General features: G+C 50.2%; 1 protein-coding gene across 4 annotated transcripts in view; it reads right to left on the reverse strand.

The window, feature by feature from the left end:
- LOC144604453 (death-inducer obliterator 1-like) overlaps window positions 1-24926 on the reverse strand; it is a 114582-nt gene that overhangs the window by 68798 nt on the left and 20858 nt on the right. For 2 of the 4 annotated variants that reach the window (XM_078418890.1, XM_078418892.1), the window contains exon 3: window positions 898-1141. In XM_078418890.1, coding sequence (XP_078275016.1) covers window positions 898-1141 — 244 coding nt within the window. Of the gene's footprint in view, window positions 1-897; window positions 1145-24926 lie in introns of all 4 variants that reach the window. The other 2 variants (XM_078418889.1, XM_078418891.1) reach the window with 1 other exon arrangement.

Consider the following 24926-nt stretch of genomic DNA (forward strand, 5'->3'; position numbering starts at 1 on the left):
GCCAATTCACTGGATGTATTCAAGAGAGAGTTAGATATAGCTCTTAAGGCTAATGGGATCAAGGGATATGGGGAGAAAGCAGGAACAGGGTACTGATTCTGGATGATCAGCCATGACCATATTGAATGGCGGTGCTGGCTTGAAGGGCCCAATGGCCTACTCCTGCACCTATTTCCTACGTTTCTAATTATTAACTTAATATACTAAGGATATCAGAGGATGCTGAGATCAATTGAAAGTGGACTTAATAAGGCAATGATGTTACTAAACAGTAGATCAGATTCAAAGGGCCATATGACCTACAACATCTTCCAATAATTTTTGTGCTATTTAATACTTATGTGTGTTTCAAAACAAGATTTAAGCACTTCCAGCCATTTTATTTTCCTCATGGCCCAGGTTGCATCTGCAATTATTTTTTTGACTGAAAACAAAGAAAACCTAAAGGACAAACAAGCAGAGGAAGAAATCCAGAGATGTCCCATATCAGAGAGCACAGGCTGTCAAATGCTGAACATTTCTGTGGGTAATCAGAGCAGACAGGATCTCATAAGTAATTCCCATAAGTAATTCTAAAATGCTGTTAGATGGATGATTTACAATGAGAAAGTAATGGACAGAAAGTGAATTTGGAACTAAGCATGATCATGCTTTCAAAGGATCTGCACAGGTAGAAAACACCCTGATAAATTTAATATGCTACAGATCCATAACAAGGGCTATTTGATTCAAATGAAAGTCAGCACATGCTCAGTTAAAAAAAAAAAATCCGTGCCTAAGCAACAGATATAAGCAATTCCACAAAGTATTAGTTAATAGTCAGATTGGTAACTTTTTTAAATGGATAGGCAGAGTCATTGAATACATTCCTCAAGATACAATGGAAGGATGGAGTACCTTCAGTTGTGCTTATCTCGCACTGCTCAGTACCATCTGCCTGCAGCTCCAATCTGAACGGCGTACTGGATGATGGCAGCAGAGGATCTTTATCACTTAACATGTTTGTTGCAGCGTCAGCAGTTTGATACGAATCCGCCTTGTTGGCAAAACAGCTTTCCCCAGAAAGGTTTAGGCTATCCTTTGATAGGGGTGGACCTACAAATTCTTGGTTGTCCATAAATGGATCAACATGGTGTCCTGGCTGCTGCAATGAAGAATAGGGACTGTAACATACAATAGGCTTACCGAATAGAATAGAACAAAGCACCTGGCTAAAGCAATGCGGTAATAAACCTTGTTGCAGGTTTTGGTCCAATTTCACCATTAGTTTTTCTTTATTTTTCCTTAAAAGTTTCACAACTTGCTTGAAATTTACATTATGGCGTTACATTACATTTCAATGCAATGCAATAATAATACAAATCTAATTATACCAACTGGCAGGTATAACAAGAATTAAGTTACTTAGTCATTACTTAAATGATTATAAATCATTTAAAATAAAAATGGAGATTTACTTTTCACCTTTCATATTCTAAAATCCCAAACCACTTAAATGATAAAGCATTTACACATGTAGTCAAACAGTATCATAGAAACATAATCTAATCATAGTCCAAGTCATTCTGCTTACAAACATAGAACATAGAAAAACAGGTGCAGGAGTAGGCCATTCAGCCCTTCGAGCCAGCACTGCCATTCAATATGATCATGGCTGATCATCTAAAATCAGTACCCCGTTCCTGCTTTTTCCCATATCTCTTGATTCCTTTATCCCCAAGAGCTAAATCGAACTCCCTCTTCAAAACATCCAGTGAATTGGCCTCCACTGCCTTCTGTGGCAGAGAATTCCAGATTCACATCTCTGGGCGAAAAAGTTTTTCCGCATCTCAGTCCCAAATGTCCTACCCCTTATTCATAGCGCCACCTAATTTCCACAGCTCCACAATGTGGAATGGCCCAGGAAATCTTCCTGGGATTGCAATATTTAGCGTAAGAGCGAAAATGAGCAGACAGGACATATACATAAAATCTGTTGGATTATTCCTAAATCCTTATAGTTCTGCATCTGGGTTCTTAGGTAATGTTGACCATGCTTCCTTTTGCTGCATGTCCCCCCCAGTTCCCATACTCCCATTAAACAATAGGTTCATTAGGCAATTTATTGAGTTAAAAAACGTGTTGTAATACTAATAGGGGGAAAATCCAATAATCTGGAACATGCCAGATCAGTTTGACCATATTCTGAAACCAACCAGCAATCTCATTCTCATAAAACATAGGAGACAGCTATTCAACCCTCAGTTTATGCTAGCTCTCAGAGCAATTCCATCAATCGCAGACCTATTTGCCTGTAACTTCACATTCTCTTGCATCCATCAAGTCCACTCCAATTCTCCTAATAACCAATTATATCAGTGATAATTTACAGAAGCCAGTTAGCCAACTAACCAGCATGTCTTTGGGATGTGAGAGGCAATTGTAACACATGAAGGAAATACACTTGGTGACAAGAAGGGTCTAAAAAAGGGTCTTAACCCGAAATGTTACCCATTCCTTCTGTCCAGAGATGCTGCCTGACCCGCTGAGTTATTCCAGCATTTTGTGTCTACCTTCGATTTAAACCAGCATCTGCAGTTCTTTCCTACACAAAGAATTTGCAAGCTCCATGCTTAGGAAAGGTAGTCAGGCTTGAACCTAGGTGGCTGGAGTTGGGAGGAAACAGCAACACCTGCTGCAACATTGTGGCACCCTCATGAGATCTTCTTCTAAAGGCTTGACAGGGCCTAGATGAAAGGATGAAGTTCCCTTGATCAGAGCATCCAGATCTCGGGGGTTATGGTCTCCAAATAAAAAGGTCTTCCAAACAAGATAAAAATGAGAAAAAACTCCCTGAAGCCAGAAAGATCGTAAATCTTTGGAATTCTTTAGCCAAGGTGAAGTTGAGGCATGATTGTTGAGTATATTCAAAGCAAAATAGATTTTTTTGACATCAAGAGAATCGGGATATGGGTTACAGCGAAAAAATTGGATCGCTTAGCAAACTTAGCACCAAATGACTAACTCTTCCTTTATTTCTTTTGGAACTGCATTCTAAAGGAGATTAATTTTCTATCAACCACTGCATCACATGGACTGCAGTCCATGGTATGCAGACCTTCCAACATTTGATGTTACAAATTCATATAATTTTGATGCAAAATTCTGAATTTTGGACATCAAAATTCATAATATGGCGCGTAATGCAACTTTTCAGCAAAAAAATGTGTGTACGCCAAATATGTATACGCATTGCGCTACATTCATGTGTGAAAAACGACTATTATTTCCAAGAGTCTGTAGTTCTTGGACTACATGTATAATGTCAGCCATATCATAAGTATATTCTATTTATAGAAAGGTTATTGAACAGATACTTTTTGCAACACAAAGAAAAAATTGTTTTGTTTTGTTTTTTCTATTTTGCCTTTTCCTTACACATCCCAATTCTCTTGGTGAAATTGGAATGGAGGAAATACGCACTAAATAATCTAATCATGGTCATAGCCATTCTGCTCAGAAACATAGAACATAGAAAAATAGTTGCAGGAGTAGGCCATTCGGCCCTCCAAGCCAGCACCGCCATTCAATATGATTATGGCTGATCATCTCAGTACCCCTTTCTTACTTTCCCCCCATATTCCTTGATTCCTTTAGCCCTAAGAGTTAAACCTAACTCATTGTGCATCTTGTGCATTGTGGAACAATAGATTCTAATGTAAATTGTAATTCTAATGTAGCTCTGATGTAAAAGAGCCATTTAAACCATACATTTTACAGATGAATTAGTGGAAATACTGACAAATTTCGGTAAACCAGCGCCGAGCAATTCAGTCCATTTATTCACTTCAGATTATTTTATGGCACTTTTAAATACCGGGACAATACCAAGATGTAGCTAACTACAGTTGCAATTAATGCAGTAACTAAATTACATGCAATCACCATTCACAAATTCACACCCGAGGTTAAATCATTCACGTTAAACCCAGTAGTTCTACTAGTTCTAGATGAAAAGCAGAAAGAACTTCAATCATTGAGAATGTGGTTACAGGTGCTCCTCAACTTACGAAGAGGTTACGTTCCGAGAAACCCATCGGAAACCGAAAATATCATAAGTTGAAATGCATTTAATACACCTGATCACGTGGCCGGAAGCGAGCCGTGTCTCGCGATTGGTCACTGCCGTTTGCACCACCTCAAAGTCGAAATATTGTATGTCGAAGCATCGTAAGTCGGGGATCATCTGTATTGCTAAACATCTGCTAAAATGGTGTGTAACATGGAAACAGTTGCAGTGAAAGGAAAAGACCTGCAAAATTGGATGAAAAGAAGAACTGCCAAATTGTCAACTCAACCATAGGACTAATCACTCCATCTTGGGACAAGAAAGCAGAACCACTAACAAGCATGGCAGAAAACGTGCAGCACCAATTGTAGGGTGGTTGGCACAGGGAATAAGTCATGTTCCTGAGCCAGATAACAATGGTTACATATTTGGATTAACAATCCAGAATCTAATGAAATAAAGGCAGAAGATCAAATTTCATCACACAATTTAAATTTAGTTAACTAAATCTGGAATAAAAATCTTCCTCGCCATGAAACCCATCTTTTTAACTAAAGGCACGTATATCCTCAGCTTTATCTTGTCTATGGTCCACACCAATGTGTTTATAATTATAATTTATCCTTATGTTTATAATTATAAAATAATTCTCTTACTGATATTAAAATAATGACTTAATAAAATAGCTTGGCAAGACATGCAGTTCAAAGAATAATTTGGGGTGGAGAATATATCCTTTCCTTGATAGCGATTCCTACACTCCATATGTTATCAAGGAATCCCACCCTCCAGGACCAAGAACATAAGATTGGTGAGACCAGCATTCTCAGCAATAAACCATAAGCATTCTCTTCAAAATATTGGACATAAAAATATCAGTGCGGCCCGTCTCCCATATCTGCTAAACAAGTCTGAAAAAGGATCTCGACCCGAAACGCCACCCATTCCTTCTCTCCAGAGATGCTGCCTGTCCCGCTGAGTTACTCCAGCATTTTGGTCTACCTTCTGCCAAACTAGATATCCACGATTAATTTCCTTTGAATCTTTGCCAAATTTCAAAATGTTGAAAGTATGTACGTGCTACATAAAGAAAATGAGCTATGTAGCAAAATGTATTAATTTTAATTTACATGATTCTACCACTGATAATCTATCAATATCTATATTATATATATATCTATATGCTTGACTAATCTATCTATATATATAGATATATATATATTATACTACTGAAACTCAGATCTTGGATATATATATATATCTATATGTTTGACTATTCTATCTATATATATATATATAGATATATATATATATATTTATACTACTGAAACTCAGATCTTGGATGTATATATATATATATATATATATATATATATACACACACATGGACTATCAGTGATTTCGCCAAACCTTAATCACCACTCTCCCCGCTGGTGCCTATAACATTTTAATTTAAATTGCTCTTATATTTTTTTACTTTAGGAGGTTTTAAACTTCAAAAAACTCCTTTCCAAAGACATTTTCCCAAGCGCTGCTGTGCGTATGACGTCACCAGACGCCACGCATGGCCTCTGTCCTCACTCGCACCAACAAGATGTACGCCGTTAGCGGAGCCGCCCGCCCGCAATCACGGCCTCCCCTCTCCTCTCTCCCCTCGCTTCTCTCCTCTCTTCCCACACCCGGAGGCCACTCCGAGCAGGAGGGAGATGCTCTCCCCGCTATCGCCCGGGCCCAGCGCGCCGCCACCCTATCCTCTCCAGTAGTCCGGGCTCGGCCATGCCACAGTAACTGCCGCACTCCAGAGCTCCCTCCCCCTCCCTCCTTCCCTTCAACCCACGGCCTCCTCCAGTCCCCGCTATCGCCCAGGCCCAGCGTGCCCCAGCCCTATCCGTCTCAAGTAGTCCGGGCTCGACCACGCCTCGGTAACGGCCGCACTCCGCATCTCCCTCCTCCTCCCTGCACTTTCCTGTGGATTGGAGGGTAGCTAATGTTGTCCCACTTATTAAGAAAGGAGGGAGAGAGGAAACGAGCAATTATAGACCAGTTAGTCTTACATCAGTGGTGGGGAAGATGCTGGAGTCAATTATAAAAATGAAATTGCGGAGCATTTTGATAGTAGTAACAGGATCGTTCCGAGTCAGCATGGAATTTACGAAGAGGAAATCATGCTTGACTAATCTTCTGGAATTCTTTGAGGATGTAACTAGGAAAATTGACAGGGGAGAGCCGGTGGATGTGGTGTACCTTGACTTTCAGAAAGCCTTTGACAAGGTTCCACATAGGAGATTAGTGGGCAAAATTAGAGCACATGGTATTGGAGGTAGGTACTGACATGGATAGAAAATTGGTTGACAGACAGAAAGCAAAGAGTGGGGATAAATGGGTCCCTTTCAGAATGGCAGGCAGTAACTAGTGGGGTACCGCAAGGCTCGAGTGCTGGGACCGCAGCTATTTACAATATACATTAATGACTTGGATGAAGGGATTAAAAGTACCATTAGCAAATTTGCAGATGACACAAAGCTGGGGGATGAACTGTGAGAAAGATGCTATGAGGTTGCAGGGTGACTAGGACAGGCTGAGTGAGTGGGCGGATGCATGGCAGATGCAGTTTAATGTGGATAAGTGTGAGGTTATCCACTTTGGTGGTAAGAATCGGAAGGCAGAGTATTATCTGAATGGTGTCAAGTTAGGAAAAGGGGACGTACAAGAAGATCTAGGTGTCCTAGTGCATCAGTCACTGAAAAGAAGCATGCAGGTATAGCAGGCAGTGAAGAAAGCCAATGGAATGTTGGCCTTCATAACAAGAGGAGACGAGTATAGGAGCAAAGAAGTCCTTCTGCAGTTCTACAGGGCCCCAGTGAGACCGCACCTGGAGTACTGTGTGCAGTTTTGGTCTCCAAATTTGAGGAAGGATATTCTTGCTATTGAGGGCGTGCAGCGTAGGTTTACTAGGTTAATTCCCGGAATGGCGGGACTGTCATATGTTGAAAGACTGGAGCGACTAGGCTTGTATACACTGGAATTTAGAAGGATGAGAGGAGATCTTATCGAAACATATAATATTATTAAGGGGTTGGACACTTTAGAGGCAGGAAACATGTTCCCAATGTTGGGGGAGTCCAGAACAAGGGGCCACAGTTTAAGAATAAGGGGTAGGCCATTTAGAACTGAGATGAGGAAAAACGTTTTCAGTCAGAGAGTTGTGAATCTGTGGAATTCTCTGCCTCAGAAGGTAGTGGAGGCCAATTCTCTGAATGCATTCAAGAGAGAGCTAGATAGAGCTCTTAAGGATAGCGGAGTCAGGGGGTATGGGGAGAAGGCAGGAACGGGGTACTGATTGAGAATGATCAGCCATGAATGGCCTCCTCCTGCACCTATTGTCTATTGTCCTCCCTGCACTTTCGCCGGTGCCTTTCACCGCCAACGGGTACGCGGAGGGGAGTGGGCGAGTAGGTGGAGGGGAGGATAGGGGTAGGAGGAGGGGTCAGGTTGGGGGACGAGAGAGTGGGGGAGGCGGCGGCTCAGGGACGACAGAGGAGGGCTGGTGGGGAAAGGGGGGTGAGGGAGAGTAAGAGTGGGGGGGAGGGTTGGAGGAGGAGAGAGTGGGTGTGGGAGGCAGTGGGACTGGGGAGGGGGACAATGAGGGTGGGGGAGGGGGATTGCTGGCGGGGGAAGAGTGCAGGAAAAGGGGGTGCTGGGGAAAGGGGGGGTGGGGGAGAGAAAGAGTGCGGCTGGGGGAGTGTGGGAATGGGCCCAACTTTGTCTAGTATATACTACTAAAACTCTTGGTTTGTTTGTGTTTATGTGTGTACCATGCCCTCTACACAGCCAAAACGGTACACAATAGCGCCACAATTTTAGGCCCATCCTACTCACCATTCCCCTGTGGTGTGAATAAACCCACTTTTGTTACGTTTTAAAAACAATTTACCTTATAAACTTTAATAACTGCGTCCCCCCCCCCTCCCCGGAGGACTAGCGGGAGGACCGGCCCCCCGTCTCAGTGTGCCACGTGCCTGACCTCCACTGCAGAGGCCGTGGCACAGGGTCCTACAAGATGGCCAGCCCCGCTGATCGCAGCAGGAGAAATGGGGCCGAGGGCATTGTCTTCTCCCTGTCCACTCTCGCTCGCCCACCCACGTCCCCGGGAGATGCTCCCCGCCCGGCAACGGGTCCATGCCGTCGCCACCGTTCCCCGCCGCAGATTGCAGCTGAGCTGCAGGAGACACTTCGGCTCCGCAGGAGAAACGGGGTCAACGTCACTGGTTTTCCCCTCTCCACAGTTGGGCCAAGGGGGGCAGGAGGGGAGGGAGGGATAGGGGTGAAGAGGATGGGGGTGGGAGGTTTGGAGGGAGGGGATGGGGGAGGGGGTCTGGGGATGGGGTGAAGGGTGGGGGAGGAGGAGAGGTGGAGGGGAAAGGGGGTGGAAGGGAGTGGGTAGGCGGGAGGGGAGGGAGGGTTGGAGGGGAAAGGGGGAGGAGAGGGTGCTGCACCAATGCAGGAGGGGTTTGGGCCCAACGGGTCTACTTGGTATAATATATATATATAATATATAATAATATAAGTAAAACTCTTATCTTGTAGGTTTGTTTTCGAAATACAGCCAAAACAGTACACAATAGCACAACAATTTTAGGCCCACCTTACTCACCATTGGCCTGCAGTTCAAATGACTTATATTTTAAAATCTATTCACTTTTTAAACTTTAAAAATCAATTTTTAAACTCTAATAAATCCTTTTTCCACTTGCCCTGTCCGTCAGCCGCGCCTGCGCAGTGGCACCTTAGTGTTCGACGTCACAATGGGAACCCAACCAGTCCGCGCCTGACAATAGACAATAGACAATAGACAATAGGTGCAGGAGTAGGCCATTCAGCCCTTCGAGCCAGCACCGCCATTCAATGCGATCATGGCTGATCACTATCAATCAGTACCCCGTTCCTGCTTTCTCCCCATACCCCCTCACTCCGCTATCCTTAAGAGCTCTATCCAGCTCTCTCTTGAAAGCATCCAACGAACTGGCCTCCACTGCCTTCTGAGGCAGAGAATTCCACACCTTCACCACCCTCTGACTGAAAAAGTTCTTCCTCATCTCCGTTCTAAATGGCCTACCCCTTATTCTCAAACTGTGGCCCCTTGTTCTGGACTCCCCCAACATTGGGAACATGTTATCTGCCTCTAATGTGTCCAATCCCCTAATTATCTTATATGTTTCAATAAGATCCCCCCTCATCCTTCTAAATTCCAGTGTATACAAGCCCAATCGCTCCAGCCTTTCAACATACGACAGTCCCGCCATTCCGGGAATTAATCTAGTGAACCTACGCTGCACGCCCTCCATAGCAAGAATATCCTTCCTCAAATTTGGAGACCAAAACTGCACACAGTACTCCAGGTGCGGTCTCACCAGGGCCCGGTACAACTGTAGCCTGCGCAGTAGAGGCCCGTTGATCTAGTACTTAAGATGGCCGCTGGATCCGCGTGTGTGCTCAATGCGCGCAGGTTGTCCGCTGGGGCTTCTTCTCACTCAAAGCAACGCCCATCGCCGTTGAGCTGCAGGAGAGGATTGCACCCAACGGGTCCACGGTAGCCGTGATGGCTGCCCGGGGGGGTTTGGACTCAACGCCCATCGAGTAAATATTAAATGTAACATACAAGAAGAAAAATTCCAAATCTAATTTGGTATTTTCTTCAGAATCTCAAAATTTTAATGTTTCAGGTGTCATATTCCAAATTCACTAATATTTGGAAATAAATCTGATAAGATTTAGACACATTTACAACCTAACCTAAATAATACAAAAAAATCATAATTCTCTTTCTGATCTTAAAATTTTATTCTATTATTTAGGTTATTTACACAAATTGGAAAGATGTGTCTGAATGTTCAAGCTGAGGCTCCATACAGCACTTTCCTTTCAAGAGGGAAAAACTCGTCATATTTAATATGACGTGGTCAAGACGACTACAACAAAAGCTGGAAAGAAGGATTAATTTAAGCAGTTCTTTCTTATCATGAATAGGCAAAGAACAAATGGGCTCTTCGAGCATCATAAAAAACATGATAAAAAAAATTACACACTTCTCTTTAATCTATCATCTATAATAATGAAGCTGAAAAGTTACTGTTTTGTAATTCAGACAGAACCAAAAATAGAAGTTTGAAAACTAGTACTTAACAACAAAAAAACAACCAGAAAACAGGAAAATCTCTATAGAAACGACTATAAATCGGAGGGACAATTATAAAAAAACTGACTACTACTTCTCTACTGAGATCCAGTGACATCAGTATTTTGAGTGACCACTTTCTATGCTGCAATTTCTATAATTCATGACTTTGTTATATAGGTCTTGTTTATATTCTGAGGGAAGATGGAAGCAATATAAAATGACGTAAAGAATTTGGAAGAGCTTTGCAAGAGATTAATTATCCTGCAGCATGTGCTTATTGAACAATTATGAAAAGTCTTTAAAACTACTACAGCTAAATCAGTGATAGCAGGAGCAAGATAAATAAAATCATATAAATGCAATGATTAAATTCTAATTAATTTCCATCACAAAAATTGCAATAAACCATGGCACAATGCTGTAATGTCACGAGCTTCTAAACATCATAATTGTAACTTGACATGATGTTTCATCTTCAGGGCATTCTATGACATTTCATGGTCAATGAGTGGCTTCTGCTATATATATACACACGCAGATTTACAGAAGGATCCTAATAACATTGATGTGAATCCGTAGAAACAATGCCCAAGAGAGACATCAATGTGGACCAGAACTTAAGCCTGCTTTAACATCTCATAAGGACTGAACCTCTTTAAAAAAAATGCCACAATGAAGTATAAAAATTAAGATCAAATTATTAATTAAAGCTTGATCCCATGAAACTTCAAGCACGCACAATACCTTGTTTTGAAACAATGTTTCATCTCTTTATCTCATATTTGCAACAATCTTAGAATCTTTTGGGGAAATAATCCAATTCAGATTTTAAAAAATACTTCAGGCCTTTTATGTGATTCACCAAGATCATCGCTATTTTTCTAATTCTGTGATTTCTCTGCACTTGTGAAAACAAATTTCCATCTCAGCCCTAAAAGACATACTTCTTATAATGTGACTTCTTGGTCCTCTGCCAGGAGAAATAATCTCCCAGTTTCTACCCTTATCACCCCTGAAGACACAAGGAACTGCAAATGCTGGAATCTTGATCAAAACATAAAAAAGTTGAGTCACTGGAGTAGGTCAGACAAAATGTGTGGAGGAAATTGCACTGCCTGACCTGCTGAGTTACTCCAGCACTGGGTTTTCCAGTTTGTTTCAGGGAGACCTCTTCACGTTTTTCTAAACTTGAGAAAATTTGGGCTTTGCCGACTGCGACTCTCTTTGCTGTATGGCAGATCTGCTATCCCTGGAACAAGTCACAACTCCATGTGCAATCCACCAAGACCTAATTTCTGTAAGACATCTTGACCCCATGTACTCAAATTATCTTATAATAATAACGATAAAACCTTTTGTCTTAATGTGCCTGCATCTTGGTTTTTGGTGACTTGTGTACAAGGACACCTGGATTTTTTTGAACATCACCATTAACTGGTCTCGCAGTTTGAAAAAAAAGATACTCTGGTTTGAGACCAAAGTTTTTCTTCTTTATTATATCATGTCCAATCAGAGCTTGTCTGTGGGTGTTTGAAGGTCCCTACTTTATCCCCATCTAGTGGCGGGCAGGGGACATTGGGGGGCAGGGAATTGTGGGGGTGGGGGGCAGGGCAGAGTGGGGGTGGGGAGGAGGGCAGAGTGGGGGTGGGGAGGAGGGCAGAGTGGGGGTGGGGAGGAGGGCAGAGTGGGGGTGGGGAGGAGGGCAGAGTGGGGGTGGGGAGGAGGGCAGAGTGGGGGTGGGGAGGAGGGCAGAGTGGGGGTGGGGAGGAGGGCAGAGTGGGGGTGGGGAGGAGGGCTGAGTGGGGGTGGGGAGGAGGGCTGAGTGGGGGTGGGGAGGAGGGCAGAGTGGGGGTGGGGAGGAGGGCAGAGTGGGGGTGGGGTGGAGGGCAGAGTGGGGGTGGGGAGGAGGGCAGAGTGGGGGTGGGGAGGAGGGCAGAGTGGGGGTGGGGAGGAGGGCAGAGTGGGGGTGGGGAGGAGGGCAGAGTGGGGGTGGGGAGGAGGGCAGAGTGGGGGTGGGGAGGAGGGCAGAGTGGGGGTGGGGAGGAGGGCAGAGTTGGGGTGGGGAGGAGGGCAGAGTTGGGGTGGGGAGGAGGGCAGAGTTGGGGTGGGGAGGAGGGGAGAGTTGGGGTGGGGAGGAGGGCAGAGTTGGGGTGGGGAGGAGGGCAGAATTGGGGTGGGGAGGATGGCAGAGTGGGGGTGGGGAGGAGGGCAGAGTGGGGGTGGGGAGGAGGGAAGAGTGAGGGTGGGGAGGAGGGAAGAGTGAGGGTGGGGAGGAGGGAAGAGTGGGAGTGGGGTGCGGGCAGGGAGAGTGGGGGTGGGAGAGGGGAGGGAGTGGGGGTGGGGCAAGTGGGGGTGGGGATGGAGTGGATCAGTAGGGGATGGGGGGGATAAGGGGGATTGAGTGGGGGGGGGGGGGGGTTGAGGGTGCTACACCAATACCCGTTGGCGGCGAAAGCCACTTACCAGTGCCCATGCGTGCAGCGGCGGTGGCTGGGGCCCGGCAGAGCTGGGACTACTCGAGGCTGGCAGCGCGTCGGCGGCGGCAGGGGCCCGGCGAGAGCTGGGACTACTCGAGGCGGGCAGCCCGGTGGCGGGAGGGGCGCACAAGATGGCGGAGCGTGAGGAGGAGAAGGAGAGCAGCCGCCATTTTTGTGGAGTCACGACGGGGCCGTCGGTGGAAGCAGCCGTCGTCGACGACTGCTGAAGGAGGAGAAGAAGCTGCCCGCTGGGGGCTTGTATTCCGGTAATGGTGCGGGGCACTGAGCCCGGGCGGGAGCAGGGACTCGAGGACGCCGTCGGTTGAAGGGACGGAAGGGAAGGATCAGTGGACGGGGTGGACGACCATCTCCCTCCTGCTCAGTCTTCCCCGGGTGCGGGCGAGGTCCCTACTTTATCCCCATCTAGTGGCGGGCAGGGGACATTGGGGGGCAGGGAATTGTGGGGGTGGGGGGCAGGGCAGAGTGGGGGTGGGGAGGAGGGCAGAGTGGGGGTGGGGAGGAGGGCAGAGTGGGGGTGGGGAGGAGGGCAGAGTGGGGGTGGGGAGGAGGGCAGAGTGGGGGTGGGGAGGAGGGCAGAGTGGGGGTGGGGAGGAGGGCAGAGTGGGGGTGGGGAGGAGGGCAGAGTGGGGGTGGGGAGGAGGGCTGAGTGGGGGTGGGGAGGAGGGCTGAGTGGGGGTGGGGAGGAGGGCAGAGTGGGGGTGGGGAGGAGGGCAGAGTGGGAGTGGGGTGGAGGGCAGAGTGGGGGTGGGGAGGAGGGCAGAGTGGGGGTGGGGAGGAGGGCAGAGTGGGGGTGGGGAGGAGGGCAGAGTGGGGGTGGGGAGGAGGGCAGAGTGGGGGTGGGGAGGAGGGCAGAGTGGGGGTGGGGAGGAGGGCAGAGTGGGGGTGGGGAGGAGGGCAGAGTTGGGGTGGGGAGGAGGGCAGAGTTGGGGTGGGGAGGAGGGCAGAGTTGGGGTGGGGAGGAGGGGAGAGTTGGGGTGGGGAGGAGGGCAGAGTTGGGGTGGGGAGGAGGGCAGAATTGAGGTGGGGAGGATGGCAGAGTGGGGGTGGGGAGGAGGGCAGAGTGGGGGTGGGGAGGAGGGAAGAGTGAGGGTGGGGAGGAGGGAAGAGTGAGGGTGGGGAGGAGGGAAGAGTGGGAGTGGGGTGCGGGCAGGGAGAGTGGGGGTGGGAGAGGGGAGGGAGTGGGGGTGGGGCAAGTGGGGGTGGGGATGGAGTGGATCAGTAGGGGATGGGGGGGATAAGGGGGATTGAGTGGGGGGGGGGGGTTGAGGGTGCTACACCAATACCCGTTGGCGGCGAAAGCCACTTACCAGTGCCCATGCGTGCAGCGGCGGTGGCTGGGGCCCGGCAGAGCTGGGACTACTCGAGGCTGGCAGCGCGTCGGCGGCGGCAGGGGCCCGGCGAGAGCTGGGACTACTCGAGGCGGGCAGCCCGGTGGCGGGAGGGGCGCACAAGATGGCGGAGCGTGAGGAGGAGAAGGAGAGAAGCCGCCATTTTTGTGGAGTCACGACGGGGCCGTCGGTGGAAGCAGCCGTCGTCGACGACTGCTGAAGGAGGAGAAGAAGCTGCCCGCTGGGGGCTTGTATTCCGGTAATGGTGCGGGGCACTGAGCCCGGGCGGGAGCAGGGACTCGAGGACGCCGTCGGTTGAAGGGACGGAAGGGAAGGATCAGTGGACGGGGTGGACGACCATCTCCCTCCTGCTCAGTCTTCCCCGGGTGCGGGCGAGGGGAGAGAGGAGAGCTAGCCACTGAACCCGGGCAGCCCCGCTGTGGTGGCCATCTTGTTTGGGCGAGTGAGGAGGGAAGTGCAATTAAAGTCGTACGTGCCCCATTGAGCACCTTTAAGAAGTCGGTTAGAAAGGTAATTTTTAATCTTTAAAATCTCTCTAACTTTAGAAATATAAGACCAATTTAAATAAAACTTTTCATTAACAATCGCCAGGACAATGGTGATTAAGGTGGTGCTAAAATTGTGGGGCTATAGTTGACCGTTTTGGCTGTAGGTCCACATCCAAATCTCAAACGTATACATATATATATATACTAGCGAAGAGGGCCCGTTGGGCCCATTCCCACACCCCCCATTCTCTCCTCCCCCAACCCCAATCTTAATCTCCCCACACCCCCCCTTTCCCCACGACCTCCCCTTTTCCCAGTACCCCTATTTCCCCCACCACCAAGCCCCCTCCGGACGACCCCTGTTGTCTCCCTCCCCAGTCCCCATTCTCAGACCCCGCCACCATTCTCTCTCCCCCAGACACACTCTTACTCTCCCCCCTTTCCCCAGCACACCCCTTTCCCCTACTCTCTCTTGCCCCCAGCACCAACAGGTCCGGGGGGGGGGGGGGGGAGGGGGGCGGGGAGCGCATCAGTGAAAGTTCCGGGGGGGGGGGGGGGGGTGCGCATTAGTGAAAGGTCCTGGGGGGGGGGGGGGGGGGGGATAGCGGGGAGATGGTCTCCCGGGTGTGGGAGAGAGGAGAGAAGCAAGGGGAGAGAGTAGAGGGGAGCCCATACGCACAGCAGCGCCACGCTGAAAGCCTTCAATAAATCAGTAGGAGGGGGGTTGCGTGAGCTTTTTGACGTCACACGCTGAAGGCAATTGAAAAAACGGCCGGATTTTTTATTTATTTTTACTAAAACCTCTAACTTAAAAAACACGCGACCGAATCAAATTCAGCGTTCAGCGTAGTGATTAAGGCGGTGCAAAAATTGTGGCGCTACGGTTTACCGTTTTGCCGTAATCAGCCGAATCAGTGAAATATATATATACAAGTGAGGAGATGCCGCGCATGCGTACTGAGCACAGCCGCACCACAGCGCCCCCCTAAAAACCTTAAATAAATCAAGGGGGGCAGCGCTTTAAAACCTCTGTAACTTAAAAAATATGCGACCGAAATAAATTAAAAAAACATTTTCCAGCAGCTGTCCGCGTGGTGATTATGGCGGCGCATAAATCGTGGCGCTACGGTTTACCGTTTTGCCGTAATCAGCGAAATCAGATATATACATATACATTTAACACAAGATCTGACTTTTAATAAGATAGATATATATATTATACACACACACGATCTGAGTTTTAGTAAAATACGTTGGGCCCGTCCTCGTAGGGTCTGTTAAAAAAAAAAAACAATCTCAGTGGGGGGAGGTGGGGGAGAGGAGATGGGGGGGGGGGGGCGGAGAGGAGGGGGGGGGCTCACCCCCTCCACTCGCCCCAGCCCCATTCTCACTGTCCCCCTCCCCTCCCCTCCCACCCCCACTGTCACCCTTCCCCCCACCACCACCCTCCCTTGCCCAACACCCCTCTCTCTTCCCCCTTTCACTCACAGTCCCCTCCTCCCCACTCTTCCCAGACCCACACTGCCCCCTCCCCCCACCCCCACTCTCTTCCGCCCACCACCACCCCCTTTCTCCTCCAATCTCACCCCCCTCCCACCCCCACCCTTCCCTACACCCACTCGACCCCACGTCCATTCCCCTCCGTGGAGACGTTGGCGGCGAAAGGCACTGACCGAGCTTGCAGGGTGGAGGAGGGAGCTCCGGACTGCTCGAGTCGGGCAGCGGAGGTCGGACTACTCGAGGCGTGCGGCGGAGGTGGGAGGGGTGTGAGGGGGGGAGGGAGCGGGAGGAGGAAGGGGGGGGAAGGAAGGGGGGGTGAGGGAGGGGGGGGTGAGGGAGGGGGGGGTGAGGGAGGGGAGTGGGGGGGACAGCAGTAGAGCCTTCGTCACCCCGCATTGACAGGCACTGTCGTCAGTCGGGCGGGTGCCGCATCCCCCCCCCAGCCCCCGAGCGGGAGAGGCGACTGCGACTACATCTCCCGGCGGTCAGCTCTGCCCGACCCGAGTAATGTCAGATGCGGGGAGTGGCGGTGGTGAACGGGGGGAGCGCATTAAAGTAAAGGTCCGGGGGGGGGGCATCAGTTAATGTTCCGCGCGGGGGGGGGGGGGGGGAGCTGCCCGCTGCGCTGCCCGCTGCGCTGCGGCCTGTGTGCGGTAACGGTGCTGGGCCCGTGCGGGAGGGGGGACCCGACGGATAGGGCGGCGGCGCGCTGGGTCCGGGCGATAGCGGGGAGAGGGTCTCCAGGGTGTGGGAGAGAGGAGAGAAGCAAGGGGAGAGAGGAGAGAAGCAAGGGGAGAGGGGAGCCGGTGATCGCGGGCGGGCTGCTCCGCTAACGGCGTCCATGTCGTTGGTGCGAGTGAGGAGAGGACGCACGTGCGTGCTGACGTCATACGCACAGACGCACAGCAGCGCCACGCTGAAAACCTTCAATAAATCAGTAGGAGAGGGGGGCAGCGCGAGCTCATCTCACATGGGGCATTGTGACGTCACACGCTGAAGACCTTCAATAAAGCGCTTAGAAATAAAATGTTTTAACTTTAAAACCTCTAACTTAAAAAATATACGACCAAATTAAATAAAAATATCATTTTCCACCAGCGTTCAGCGTGGTGATTAAGGCGGTGCAAAAATTGTGGCGCTACGGTTCACCGTTTTGCCGAAATCACAGATACACAAGATCTGTTTTAGTAGTATACTAGCAAAGAGGGCCCGCTGGGCCCATTCCCACACCCCCCATTCTCTCCTCCCCCAACCCCAATCTTACTCTCCCGACATCCCCCCTTCCCCCACGACCCCCCCTTTTCCCAGTACCCCTATTTCCCCACCACCAAGCCCCCTCCGGACGACCCCTGTTGTCCCCCTCCCCAGTCCCCATTCTCAGACCCCGCCACCATTCTCTCTCCCTCAGACACACCCCTTTCCCCTACTCTCTCTTGCCCCCAGCACCAACACGTCCGGGGGGGGCGGGGAGCGCATCAGTGAAAGGTCCGGGGGGGAGCGCATTAGTGAAAGGTCCGGGGGGGTGGGGGGCTGGGGTGCGCATCAGTGAAAGTTCCGGGGGGGGGGGGGGGGGGGGGAGCGCATCAGTGAAAGGTCCGGGGGGGGGGGATAGCGGGGAGAGGGTCTCCCGGGTGTGGGAGAGAGGAGAGAAGCAAGGGGAGAGAGGAGAGGGGAGCCCATACGCACAGACGCACCACGCTGAAAGCCTTCAATAAATCAGTAGGAGGGGGGTTGCACGAGCTCTTCTCACATGGGGGAGGGGGTTGCACGAGCTCTTCTCACATGGGCATTTTGACGTCACACGCTGAAGGCCATTGAAAAAATGGCTGATTTTTAAATGTCTTTACTAAAACCTCTAACTTAAAAAATACACGACCGAATCAAATAAAAATATCATTTTCCAGCAGCGTTCAGCGTGGTGATTAAGGCGGTGCAAAAATTGTGGCGCTACGGTTCACCGTTTTGCCGAAATCACAGATACACAAGATCTGTTTTAGTAGTATACTGGCAAAGAGGGCCCGCTGGGCCCATTCCCACACCCCCATTCTCTCCTCCCCCAACCCCAATCTTACTCTCCCGACACCCCCCCTTCCCCCACGACCCCCCCTTTTCCAGTACCCCTATTTCCCCACCACCAAGCCCCCTCCGGACGACCCCTATTGTCCCCCTCCCCAGTCCCCATTCTCACACCCCGCCACCATTCTCTCTCCCCCAGACACACTCTTACTATCCCCCACCCCCCCTTTCCCCAGCACACCCCTTTCCCCTACTCTCTCTTGCCCCCAGCACCAACAGGTCCGGGGGGGGCGGGGAGCGCATCAGTGAAAGGTCCGGGGGGGGGGGGGGGGAGCGCATTAGTGAAAGGTCCGGGGGGGGTGGGGGGCTGGGGTGCGCATCAGTGAAAGTTCCGGGGGGGGGGGAGCGCATCAGTGAAAGGTCCGGGGGGGGGGGGGGATAGCGGGGAGAGGGTCTCCCGGGTGTGGGAGAGAGGAGAGAAGCAAGGGGAGAGATGAGAGGGGAGCCCATACGCACAGACGCACCACGCTGAAAGCCTTCAATAAATCAGTAGGAGGGGGGTTGCACGAGTTCTTCTCACATGGGGGAGGGGGTTGCACGAGCTCTTCTCACATGGGCATTTTGCCGTCACACGCTGAAGGCCATTGAAAAAATGGCTGATTTTTAAATTTCTTTACTAACACCTCTGTAACTTAAAAAATACACGACCGAATCAAATAAAAATATCATTTTCCAGCAGCGTTCAGCGTGGTGATTAAGGCGGTGCAAAAATCGTGGCGCTACGGTTCACCGTTTTTGCCGAGATCAGCCGAAATAACTGCGAGAAAAAAAGTCTTGACTTTTAAACCTCTGTAACTTAAACAATATACGACCGAATTAAATAAAAATATCATTTTCGGCAAGCGTCCAGCGGTGTGATTAGGCGGTGCAAAAATTGTGGCGCTACGGTTTACCGTTTTGCCGTAATCAGCCGAAATCAGTGAAATTGAGGAGATGCCGCGCATGCGTACTGAGCACAGCCGCACCACAGCGCCCCCCTGAAAACCTTCAATAAATCAGGGGGGGGGGCAGCGCTTTAAAACCTCTGTAACTTAAAAAATATGCGAACGAATTAAATTAAAAAATCATTTTCCAGCAGCGGTCCGCGCGGTGATTAAGTCGGTGCAAAAATCGTGGCGCTACGGTTTACCGTTTTGCCGTAATCAGCCGAAATCACATATATATATATATACATATACATATACACAAGATCTGACTTTTAATAAGATAGATAGAAATGCTGGAGTAACTCAGCAGGTCAGGAAAGAAGGAATGGGTGACGTTTCGGGTCGAGACCCTTCTTCAGACTGATGTCAGGGGGGCGGGACAAAGGAAGGATATAGGTGGAGACAGGAAGATAGAGGGAGATCTGGGAAGGGGGAGGGGAAGAGAGGGACAGAGGAACTATCTGAAGTAAGGTCTCGACCCGAAACGTCACCCATTCCTTCTCTCCTGAGATGCTGCCTGACCTGCTGAGTTACTCCAGCATTTTGTGAATAAATACCTTTGATTTGTACCAGCATCTGCAGTTATTTTCTTATACTATATTTATATATACACACACATAAATATATACACATATATAAATAAATAAGTAAGTGTGTGTGTGTGTGTGTGTGTGTGTGTGTGTGTGTGTGTGTGTGTGTGTGTGTGTGTGTGTGTGTGTGTGTGTGTGTGTGTGTGTGTGTGTGTGTGTGTGTGTGTGTGTGTGTGTATATATTTATATATATTTGTTCCCGAAACACAGCCAAAATTGTACACGATAGCGCAACAATTTTAGGCCCACCTTACTCACCATTGTCCTGCGATGTGCATTAGCAGGTTTCGTTCAAATTGTTGTTATATTTAACAAGTTATTGACATTTTAAACTTTAATAAATCCTTTTCCACTTGCCCTGCCTGTCAGCCGCAGTAACACCTCCGTGTTCGACGTTACAATGAGAACCCAACGGATCATACGAGACCACCATTTTGAGATCGCCATTTGATTGGCAGGAGTACCGGCCAATGAGGGGGGGGGAGAGCAGAAGAGGCGGGAGAGTAGAAGAGGCGGGGCCGTAAGGAGGGGGAGGGGACGGGACGCACACAAGTGACGGGGGCGGCGGCCGATGAGGGGTGGGAGAGTAGAGCGGAAGAGGCGGGGCCTGAAGGAAGCGGATTCCCGTTCCCCAATGAAGAGAGGAACCGTGGGGCGGGAATGGCAGCACCACCGGAGAGCCCCTAACAGTGGGGGGGGGGGGGGGGTGGAGTGGGTAAGTTGGTGAGGAGAGATAAGGAGGGTTGAGGGGGGATGGAGTTGGTGAGTGGGGGGGGAGGGGAAGGGGGGGAAGGAGAGGGTGCTCGACCAATGCAGGAGAGGTTTGGGCCCAACGGGTCCACCCTATTCTAGTTAGCTTTAAAATCATCTGGACAAGGACAGGGCAGGTCCACAAGATAACGTTCTAAATTGGGGCAAGGCAGACTTTGATGACATAAGACAAAAATTTGCAAACGTTGATTGGTGGGAGTAGTAGGTTGCTTGTGGGCAAAGGAACATCTGGAAAGTGGGATGCTGTTAAAAGTGTGAGAGTGTTCAAGGTTAGATTGATGGTAGCATACTTGAGATAATTCAAATGTCAAACAATATTGCCTAGCACAAGGATAAAGAAAGAAACTTTCAGCTAGGAGGATTTATTTATGTTTAAAAATAAGTTTCTAATCTCAGAAAACTTCACAATTAACATTTAGTCCTCTCCAACATCATCATACAAGTAATATGACAACTGCTAATTAAATGTCTACCTCCGAGAACAGTACAAGATAGACTCTTAATCAAGGGATGAAAAATTACGTGGGGTAGGCAGGAATAGAGTTGAGGTTATGATCAGATCTGCCATTATCTCATTCAATGGCACAGCAAGATTGCGGGGTTGAGTAGAATACTCCTGCTATCAATTTGTATGGATGACATACTAATCAATGTTCCAAACTAAATTATCTGCTGAAGTATTCTCTTATCCTTCCTATTCCACTGCTCCATTAATCTCTTATCCTAAGGATAACATAATAATGGAACAGATAAAGAGGAAGGAAATTTCAGTGCAAATTAATGCTACGTTCTTGTTCAATAATAGGTTAAGACAGTAGAATTAACATCCAAAGAAGGAGATTTCTAAATACAAACCCCTATAGATGAATATCAAATCTGTGTTTTGAATGCATTTTAAAACCTTTGAAAATTTAATCTTTTCAACAAACAAATCTTAAGCAAATGCCAAATTTCTTTTGGAACCTCCATGAGAAATCTATATATGGATCATGGCTTAAGAGGAAATGCATGGCAGAGTATTATAGCTGGCTGACATAGTTGGATCGACATCACACGATGGTCCATTCCATGTTACAAAGCTCAGGTTACTTACTCCCAACAGTAATTAACATCAATCACAAAAAAGATCCTAAACCTGAAACATCAGCTGCCCATTTCCCTCCACAAATGGTGCCTGACATGCCGAGTTCTTCCAGCACTATGCATTTTCTTCAAGGTTCTAGCACTTCAGTCTAGTGGCACTATTTGGCATCATAGTGGCAGTGTTGGGGGAGGGAAAAGGGGATAGTGGGTGTTTTTTATCTGATAGGTCTACCCAAGCAACTTGCCAAATACAGTACGGTTGCACAGTAAGACGCTTGGCGTTACTGGAATGCTGCAACTCGGAACCTTATTACACTAAACGTTAGTTCTCTCTCTCTCCTCTCTCTGTTTTCTCTCTCTCTCTCTCTCTCTCTCTCTCTCTGTTTTCTCTCTCTCTCTCTCTCTCTCTCTCTCTCTCTCTCTCTCTCTGTTCTCTCTCTCTGTTCTCTCTCTCTCTCTCTCTCTCTCTCTCTCTCTCTCTCTATCTATCTATCTACTAAAACTCAGATCTTGTGTGTATATATATATATATATATATACACGTCTGTATCTGTGATTTTGCCAAAACTAAACCGTAGCGCCACAATTTTTACCTATAACAAGTTCATTTAAATTGGTCGTATATTATTTAAGTTAGAGAGGTTTTAAGTTAAAACATTTCATTTCTAACTGATTTCTTTAAGGTCTTCAGCTTGTGACGTCACAATGGGACCCGTGCGCCTGTGGGATGAGCTTGCACTCCCCCCCCCCCCCCCCCCCGGTACAATTCATGCAAATATATATATAACATGTGGACCGACAGCCAAAATGGTAAACCATAGCGCCACAATTTTAGCGCCACCTTAATCACCACTGTCCTGGCGACTGTTTATAACAAGTTTTATTTAAATTGGCCGTATATCTTTTAAGTTACAGACATTTTAAAGTTTAAAACTTTCATTTCTAAACACATTTTTTCAAAGTGCTGTGCGTATGACATCACCAGTCACGGCCTCTTCTCACGCGCACAAACAAGATGGACGCCGTTAGCGGAGCCGCCCGCCCGCAATCAGGGGCTCCCCTCTCCTCTCCCCCACAGCCGGCGGACACTCCCGAGCAGGAGGGAGATGGTCGGACTGATGGTCCACTCATCCTTCCCTTCAACCCATGCCACGGCGTCCTCGGGTCCCCCCTCCCGCCCGGGCCCAGCGTCCCGCACCATTACCGCACACAGGCCGCAGCGGGTAGCTTCTTCGCCTCCTCCTTCAGCGGCCGCTGCCACCCACGGTGGCGTCGATAAGGGCCGCTGCCACTGACGGCCTGTCGCGACTTCAGAAAGATGGCGGCTCCTCACGCACCGCCATCTTGTGCGCGCCTCCCGCCGGGCCTCTCTCCTCTCGCTTCTCTCCCCTCCCACACTCCCAGACATGCCACCGCCCGCCTCGAGTAGTCCCACCTCCGCTGTCCGCCTTGAGTAGTTCCACCGCTGCCCGACTCGAGTAGTCCCACCTCCGCTGCCCGACTCGAGTAGTCCGGCGCTACCTCCTCCCTGCACGCTCGGTAAGTGCCTTTCACCGCCAACGAAAGGAGGGGAGTGGACGTGGGGGCCAAGTGGGTGGAGGGTGGGGGTCAGGGGGGAGAGTGGAGGGGACAGTGGAGGTGGGGGGGAAGGGGGACAGTGGGAGTCAGGGAAGAGTGGGGGGGAGGGGGGGTGGGAGGAGCAGAGAGTGGGGGTGGGAGGAGAGTGGGACTGGGAAGGGGGACAGCGGGGAGGGGGTGGTGGTGGGGGCAAGAGAGAGTGGGGGTGGGGGGGAAGGGGGACAATGGGGATCAGGGAAGAGTGAGGGGGGAGGGGACAGTGAGAGTGAAAGGGGGAGGAGGGGGTGTGGGGGGAAGGGGATGGTGGTGGGGGGGAGAGAGAGTGGGGGTGGGGGAAGGGGACAGTGAGAATGGGGGTGAGGCAAGTGGGTGGAGTGGAGGGTGGGGGTAGGAGGGGGTGAGGGTGGGGGGAGGAGAGGAGCTGGGGTGGGGGAGAGTGAGAGTGGGGCTGGGGAGGATAGTGGTGGAAAGGGGGGTGTGGGGAAAGGGGGGTGAGGGAGAGTGAGAGTGGGGCTGGGGAGGAGAGAATGGGGGGTGGGGGAAAGGAGAGAGTAGGGGAATGAGTGGTGGTGGGGAAAGGGGGTGGGGAGAATGCATGTGGGGGTGGGAGGGAGAGTGGGACTGGGAGGAGGGCAGAGTGCGGGTGGGGAGGAGGAAGGTGGGGGGAAGGGGACAGCAGGGGTGGGGGGGCTGGTGGGGGGGGGATGAGAGAGTGGTGGTGGGGGAAGGGGAACAGTGGGGGTCAGGGAAGAGGAGAGTGGGGGAGGGGGAGGTTGGGATAAGGGGGATTGAGTAGGGGTTTTGGGGTGCTACACCAATACAGGAGAGGCTTTGGGTCCAGGGCTTCTCAGTCACACCCTCTCCCTTCCCTGTACCGCCTTTAATTGCGCTCACCCTCCCCTGGAGGAGCACGGCACCACAGCGAAGGAGAAAGATGGCTGCTGGCTGTCAATGGCTCACCCTCCCCTTTCCCCTCCCCCCTCCTCCTCATCCCCCCCTTCTCCCCCCCCCCCCCCCAATTGGTTTTATATTTTAAAAGTTAGAGATATTTTAAAGTTTAAAAATCACCTTATTAAACCGATGCTTGCCATCTTCGGCGTATGACGTCACGATGGAAACCGCTCGTGTGACAGCCAATGAGATGGGGGGGGGGGGGGGGGTGCACGATGAGTGACGGAGTTGCGGCCAACGAGGGTGGGCTGACTTTAACAAATGCGCTTCGCCCCGCCCCATGGGAGGACCAGCTCCCGTCCCGGCGTGCCCTGCGCCTGACCTTCCTCCCGTGGTGCAGTATGGCGTCAGAGGTGGCAGCAGAGGGTCCAACAAGATGGCCGTCACCATCGTTCCCCGCCAATCAACGCTGGATGCACATGGCCCCATGTAAATGGCTTTTCTTTGTCCGCCCTTGCCTGCCCACGGACCCGGGGTACACTCCCCGCCCAGCAACGGGTCCATGCCGGGCCCACTGGATCGTCAGTTGCAGGAGGGTTACCCAGGCCCCAGGAGAGACCCTCAGGAGAAACGGGGCCGAGGCCAGTGCCTTTTCCCTGTCCCCGCTCGCACTCCCATGGCCCTGGGGGACGCTCCCTGCCCGCCAACGGGTCCACGGATCAGTACTGTTGCTGGGGCCTGCATCGGGGGACTCTCCCCGCCCGCCAGTGGGTCCATGGATCGGTAGGGATGCTGGGCCCGCAGGAGAGGTTTGCACCCACAGGACACTGCAGGAGGCGTTTCGGGTCCATGGCTCGCTCTGCCCGCACCACTGGCCACACGGGGCAGAGCTGAGTGGCTTCCTCTCCTCTTCCCTGTCCCCCCTCGCATGCACATGGCCCCAGAGGACA

This window comes from Rhinoraja longicauda, chromosome 22, assembly GCF_053455715.1.
Source record: "Rhinoraja longicauda isolate Sanriku21f chromosome 22, sRhiLon1.1, whole genome shotgun sequence".
Classification (NCBI taxonomy): domain Eukaryota; kingdom Metazoa; phylum Chordata; class Chondrichthyes; order Rajiformes; family Arhynchobatidae; genus Rhinoraja; species Rhinoraja longicauda.